Source organism: Rhincodon typus, chromosome 28 (genome assembly GCF_021869965.1).
Source record: "Rhincodon typus isolate 14 chromosome 28, sRhiTyp1.1, whole genome shotgun sequence".
Lineage (NCBI taxonomy): Eukaryota > Metazoa > Chordata > Chondrichthyes > Orectolobiformes > Rhincodontidae > Rhincodon > Rhincodon typus.
Window position 1 is genome coordinate 2,860,266 of NC_063359.1, and position 7,309 is coordinate 2,867,574.

At 47.7% G+C, this 7,309-nt stretch overlaps 1 protein-coding gene across 1 annotated transcript in view; it reads left to right on the forward strand.

Moving 5' to 3' along the window:
* The window catches only part of zgc:92275 (cholesterol 7-desaturase nvd), a 61,650-nt gene that overhangs the window by 48,076 nt on the left and 6,265 nt on the right, over window positions 1–7,309 (forward strand). The window contains exons 2-6 of the mRNA XM_048613341.1: window positions 417–605; window positions 900–1,078; window positions 2,871–2,996; window positions 4,531–4,650; window positions 6,048–6,224. Coding sequence (XP_048469298.1) covers window positions 417–605; window positions 900–1,078; window positions 2,871–2,996; window positions 4,531–4,650; window positions 6,048–6,224 — 791 coding nt within the window. The remainder of the gene's footprint in view (window positions 1–416; window positions 606–899; window positions 1,079–2,870; window positions 2,997–4,530; window positions 4,651–6,047; window positions 6,225–7,309) is intronic.

Below are 7,309 nucleotides of genomic sequence, written 5' to 3' on the forward strand. Positions count from 1 at the left end.
GTCCTCTTAACGTTGTACGTGTGTCCTCTTAACGTTGTACGTGTGTCTATTCCATATGGCCAGCCCTTATATCCAATGTTGTTCAATGATGTGGCTGCACACAGTGTGTGGTCTGATTGGTAACTGGGGAAGTTGTGTGGTGTAGAGTGGTGGCTCATGCTCCTTGAGGGAGGTCGAAGGTTGGGGGGGGGGGGGGGGGGAAGTTGAGGTGGGGGTGGTGTGCGGATGTGTGAGAGGGGCAGACACTCGGGCTGCTATTTAGGCTGTGTGATGTCCTGACTTGGTGATTTGGAGGGGTGTGTGTCTGTGTGTCTGTTTCTGTGTGTCTGTGCGTGTGTGTGTGCCTGTGCCTGTCTGAAGCTCTCTGGGCTGTGTTGGGTTTGCTTGTCATTAATGTCTGACTGTGCCTTTGGCAGGGGAGCAGGTTGCAGTGTATCGTGGCCAGGATGGACAGGCCCATGTCGTGGATGCCTATTGCCCTCACCTGGGCGCTAACCTGGCTGTGGGAGGGCGAGTGATGGGCAACTGTATCGAGTGCCCATTCCACGGCTGGCAGTTCCGCGGTGAGGATGGCAAGTGTGTAAAGATTCCGTATGCAGAGAAAGGTATGGACCGTGGGGGAGTGATGCTGAGGGTGGTCTGATGGGGGTAGTTTAGGATGAGCTCTCTAACTCGGTTAGAACAATCAGGTGGGAGGAATGAAGCTTCACCCAGCGTCACCCAAAAACACGAGGCCAAGTGGGGAGAGTGAGGGCTGGCCTTGTGTCCGAGTACATTGGAGCTCCCGCTGGGGGACACCTCGGGTTGTCAGAGAGGCTGTAGAGTTAACACCAGCAATGGTGGTGGTCTGACCTACGTTTGTATGGGTGTGTGTGTGTCTGTCTGTCCTCCTCCTGCAGTGCCGGACTTTGCGAAAATTAAGACCTGGCCATCGTGTGAGCTGAACTGTGCGGTGTTTGTGTGGTTTCACTGTGATGGTATCGACCCGAGCTGGAGCATTCCTGAGCAGGAGGAGATCCAGTCCAGAGAGTGGGTGTACCGTGGGAGGACAGCGCATTATGTCAACTGTCACATCCAGGTAGGAGCAGAGAGAGGGAGCGAGAGGTGCAATGTGTTTGTATCTGATTCCAGGTTGAGTGCGAGCCCAAGGCAAGACATGAAAGAGACTGGAGTTAATTTGAACACCCGCTGTTTTGGAAGCAATACCATGGGCTGTAGAAATCTGACACTCAACAAAACTGAAAACAAAAAATGCTGGAAATCTCAGTGGGTCAGACAGCATCTGTGGAGAGAGAGCAAGCTAACATTTCTATTTTGTTCAAAAAGCACACAATTTGTAGTCCCATTCAGACAGTGTGGCATCTTATAAATTCCAGCTTTCGGAATAAAACCAGCCTGACTCCAGGTTAAAACTCTGAAAATGATTCTGAACAAAGCCTCACACCTACAGTTCAGGGTCTGGCCTGAGGTGTCACCTTTTGTATATTCCTACGGCTCTGCCTGATTGACATGACAGAACAGCACTGACATTGACTTTATAAACACCTTACACACCGTCTAACACACTTGGCCACCTGCAGAGACTTATCATCTGACATTCCACTCACACCAGTTGTATGATCTTTTGATTTCTCTGCCTATACACTCTGGGTCTGTGTGCCCTGCTCTGTCACTGCTCCTGACAAAAGGGCTGCCCTCCAAAAGCTTGTATTTTCAAATAAACCTGTTGGGCCATAACCTGGTGTTGTGTGATTTCTGACTTTGTTTTAAGTCTAGATGACTCTTCATCAGAGCTGAATCAACAAAACACCCTTGTGTTGAGAAATAAAATCAGGAAGTGCTGGAGAAATCAACAGGCCTGGTAGCATCTGTGGAGAGAGAAACCATTTCCAGTCTGGTATGACTTTTGTAATCCCAGAACTGTTGAAGAAGGTTCACTGGACATGAAATGTTAACTCTGTTTCTCTCTTCACCGATGCTGCCAGACCTGCTGATTTCTCCAGCACTTCTGTCGTTGTTTCAGCCTCTGCCGTCTTTTGCTTTTACACTATTGTTTCTGGAAAGTTCTTTCACCTACAGTAACCCAACAGCACAGGACTTGATGAAAATCAGACTGAGAATTTGCCTCCCTGAGCTCCTTTTCCATTAATACACTCCATCCCTTTCTTCTAGAAAAGACTCAAGCACTGGTCATAGTGTCTGAGTTCCATTTTGCTTCAGTCTGTCTGTGTGGTAAATCTTTAGAGCACAGTAGCTCATTTAGCCCTTCAAATCTCTGACTATTTGCTACTGCCTTGCTGTCTGCCTGCAGTCCCCTTCTTGAATTTCCTGTACCTGTTTCTCTCACGCTGTCTTCTGGCAAAGCATTCTGTTTTTACTTATTACTTCTAGGACGAGGGCATCGCCGGCAAGGATTTATTGCCCGTCCATAACTGCCCTTGGACTTGGTGGCTGGTTGCCAGAGTTAAGAGAAATGTTGTGTGTAGGTGAGACCAAGTAAGGATTGTACGTTTTTAAACAGCAAAAGTGATTCCAGAATTTGCTCATTGAATTTGAACTTCTCCAGCTGCTGTGATAATATTTGAACCTATGTCCCAGCAGCATCAGGCCTCGCCCTCTGGCTGACCAAGTCTAGTGACATTACCACCACCTCCCCTAATGTTGCAGAAACTCAGTGCATTCTTTTCCTGAGCTCCGTCTGCCTGGGAGGGGGTTTTAATCTGTTTGTGTGATGTGCTGTATGTTTAAGGGCTGGGCTAAGTGACCTGCAGTTCCCAGGAGTAGCTGGCGCCTCCTGTGGGTGAGATTCTGCTCTGCTGGTAGATTTGGAGTGATCTGCATGGGTTTGACAGGCTGTGATTCTGCGACAGGAGATCCCGGAGAACGCAGCTGATATTGCTCACCTGTTCCACCTGCATACCCCCAACGTGTTGAGTGGAGCTGATCTACGCTACACCAGGGCCAAGCTCTGGGGCTTTGCCCAACATGACTGGAAGGTAAGGAGAACTGGGGCCCTGCTCCTTGGGCATGATGTTTCATATAGGATCTGGCTAATTCTCAAAGCAAAGTGTCGAATGAGATTCCTGGCTGATGGATACTGGGGATTTCTCTGGGAGTGAGGGAAGCAGGAGAAGGGCTGTTGGGTTGACCCTCTTGTTCTGTGTTTGCTCCCTGCCCCATCTTCCTGGCTTTGTCACAGCCAAGCTCTGAGATCTTGCAAGTAACTTGATGCTTGGGCTGAACAACTGAGGGACCATGCAGTGTAGAATGTGAGCACATATCTGTGTCACACTTCTGTCACTCTCTGTCTCTATACACTAATGGACCACAGGCCTGCGACAGCAAAGGATGATATGGGGACCACTGACACAAGAGGAACAATCCTCCTTGTCTGGGTCCTTTATGTCCATATCCTTTTATATCACTCTTCTGTCTTTCTTAGAAATAGACATCATGAAGACAGAATTGGTTTAAGGTTTGTGTTGGATATCCACATTCTCCTCACAGTCACAGGGTGTTGGAGCACACTCCTGTCATGAGGTCAGAGACAGTAAGTCACCAGAAAGTGCTTGTCAAAATCTGGCTGGGAGAGGTGAGGAGTAACAACCAAACCAGGTGATTATAACACATCAGATTGGTCATTCCAACCTGAAGCAGGGAACGAATCCATTGCATTAGAGGAATTACTAATTATTTAATTTGACAAGGACCCCTTAATACTTTTGACAGCTCTGGGGGTGCTAACCAGCTTAGGAAAATCCTCCTTACAATTCCTCATTGACACTTAATGTGAGTTAGAGTGCAGTTCCGTGGTTAAATGTTTTGACAATCAGCTGTCTCGAGTTTTATGAATGTGTGGAAGGTGTGAGCTCTGTTCCCTAACGGCAACGTTAAATGTTTATAGATCAGTGGCTAACTCTCGGCTGGAGTTCCGCATGACATCAATAGCTTCAGGGTGAAGGGTTTCAATTATTTTTAAAAAAAAACTCCTTTAAAGCACAGGAAGTTCAGGAGATCAGAGATGTTTGCAATTATAAAAGGTTTTGATAGAAAGTGGGGGAAGTAACTGTTCCTGATTCAGGTCAGGAATCCGAGGAGACAAGTCTGTCTTCAGTGGCAAAAACAATCATAAGCTGGTGGTGGTGGGGTGGGATGGGGGACGGGGGGAGCGGGAATGTGTTGCTGTGAACAAGTGTGACACAGTGAGGTGTTCAGATCTAGAATGTTCCGCCTGAACGGCTAGTGCAAGAGATTGAAGATTTTTTTGAGGAGGCATTGAGTAATGGCTGGAACGGAACAACATGTACAGGCTATGGGGCAAGATGAGACACTGCAACTCTTTCGGAAGCTTCTTCAGAGAGTCTGTAAGTGAGCACTCGGTGGGCTGAATGGTCTGGAGGGATGGCCAATTCCTGAAGTGTTGGGGGGGCGTCTGATGCCCAACTTTGCAAAGCTCCGTTTATGTGACGGTCTGGGGACTGATGGCAAAAGGTGACGAGCTTCCCTGAGATTACTGCTGTTTCTCTTTAGGTGGAATGGCACCCAGAGCCTGAACCTACCAAACACTGCTCGCGGATGTTGGTCAATCACTCCCTGTATGTCCTTGGCTGCCACTGCTCTCTCCTGGATGTCCATATTGTTGCCAGGCAGGTAGGAACTGGCATGTGAAATTACTGTAACTTTGCAAAACACCCTGAGCTGACCTCCCACAAGTAAACACTGCAGCATCACTGTTCCCTGTACCGCATTCCCATTCTCCACATGCTACCATTCGACAAGCAGGAAATGACCCCCCATCGCCTCATGGTGTTCTGCCCAGCTCATAATGGTCAACCAGTGCGTTACACTCTCACCCCCAAGTCGGAAGTTCTTGGGTTCAAATCCCCTTTCAGGGATTCTCAGGGAGGTGATCGTCTAGTGACTTTATCTCTCGACTATCAACCCAGACACCCAGGCAATGTTCTGGGGACCTGGGTTCAAATCCTGCTATGGCAGATGATGGAATTTGGATTCAATAAAAAATCTGGAATTAAGAGTCTAATGATGACCATGAATCCATTCACAATTGTCAGGAAAAGCCTATCACTTTCACTAATGTTCTTTAGGGGTGGAGACTACTGCCCTTACCTGGTCTGGCCTATATGTGACTCCAGACCCACAGCAATGTGATTTGAATTTCCTCTGGGAAGTTAGGGATGGGTTATAAATGCTGGGTTGGCCAACGATGCCCTCCTCCTGTGTCTGCATAAATATAAATATAAATCCTTGAGTGCAAAATCTAGCCTGGCAATCATATCCAGTGCTGAGGGATAACAGCAATGTTGGAGATGCCATCTTTCAAAGAGACAATTAAACAGAGCCCACTGCTATGAAAGGTCCTCCTATCGCCCTGTGCTGACCCTAAAGAGCCCAGGAGTGCCCCATCTGACCAAAATGCATCCCTCAAATAGCAGGTAGGAACAGATTGTCTGGTCAGTCTCTTGTGTTTGTTGGCGTTCACTGTGCACAGATTGACTGACTGCCAGATTTCCCATGCAACCCTGAAAGTAACCTGCTTGGTTGGAAAGTACTGGGAAGTTTGACAGATCATGAAAGGTGCTATGTCAATGCAACTTTTTTTTAAAAAAAATTCTCTCACATGCACATTCACTGACTTGTGGATATAACTGATGTGGCTGTGATGTCCCTCACGCACCCATATAAGTTGTGGGGGGGGGAATGCTGCCACCCACAGTGAATCTGCTTTTTGCATCTGCCAAAATTGGTTAAAAATGAAAGAAACAAAGCACTGCAAATGCTGAAAAACTGAGCAGCGTCTGTGGAGAGAAATCCCGAGAGAATGTTTCAGGTCTCTGACCTTTCTGTCAGAGCGGACGTTCATTGATTCAGATGCTGCCAAACTTCCTGGTTTCTCCAGCATTCTGTTCGTATTGCAGCTTTCCAACATCCCTCCTGAACTGCCTCCTATCCTGTTTGTCTCTGTCGTTTGTGGATTTCCTGTTTTTCCTGGTATTCCCTGTTCACGCCCGGCCTCTGTCTTGCTCAAGGTGGGTCCTAGCATAGTCTACCTGCTGTTCAACCACTCATTCCTGGGTCGCGGAATGATCCTGCATTGTGTGACGCCTGTGGAGCCTCTGCTGCAGAGAGTGAGCCATCGCATGTATTACCAGGCCAACATTCCCCCCATCGTCCCCAAGTTCATCCTGAAGGCCGAGTGTATTCAGGTGAGTGTTTGGCTGGAGTGTGTAGGAAGAAGATGAGGGGGCAGGGGACAGTTAAAAGGGTATTTATAGTGAGGGACACATTAGGGCATTGATCCAACAGGTTACAGGTTCATCTAAGACTTGACTAAATAGAATCAGAGTCATACAGCACGGAAACAGACCCTTCAGTCCAACCAGTGCATGCTGACCATGTTCCCAAACTAAACTAGTCCCACCTGCCTGCTCCTGGCCCATATCCCTCTAAACCTTTCCTATTCATATACTTATCCAAATATCCTTTAAACGTTGTACTATAGCTGCATCCACCACTTCTTCTGGAAGTTCATTCTGCACATGAACCATTTTGTGTATTAAAAAAAAAAAAAGTTGCCCCTCATGTCTTTTTTAAAATTTTCTCCTCTCCCCTTAAAAGTATGCCCCCTAGTCTTGAGATCCCCTGTCCTAGGAAATATCTTGTCATTCACCTTATCTATACCCCTCATTTTTTACAAACCTCTGTAAGGTCACCCTTCACCCTCCCGTGCTCCACTGAAATAGTCCCAGCCTATCCACCCTCTCCTTCTAGCTCAAACCCTCCATTCCTGGCAACATCCTGTTAAATCTCTTCTGAACCCTTTCCAATTAAGTGATATCCTTCCTGTAACAAGATGACCAGAACTGGACACGCTATTCCAGAAGAAATCTTGCCAATGTCCTGTACAACCTCAACATGACATCCCAACTCCTATAGGGCTGACACCCCTGACCAGTGACTGGGGGAGGAGGCAGGTGAAAATGGGGGCAGTTGGAGGAGGGGATCGGGTGAAGGGACGTGGTTGGGGACGGGTGAAGCTGGGTGGTGGGGATGGAGAGGTCAGGGGAGGGTTTCTGGTGAAGGGGGTGTTGAGAAGCTCCCGTTGAAGGAGGCTGGAAGAGTTATTGTTCAGCCAGAGGTGAATAACGTCTTTGACATTATTGTCACTCTTCAGAACACGAAAAGCAACATTTCCTCTGTCTATCCCCCTCTTCCAGTCAGATCATACATCATTTACAGAATTGCTTTTCATAATCCAATTCCCTGCTCAATTTGGAGCAGAAAGGCTGAC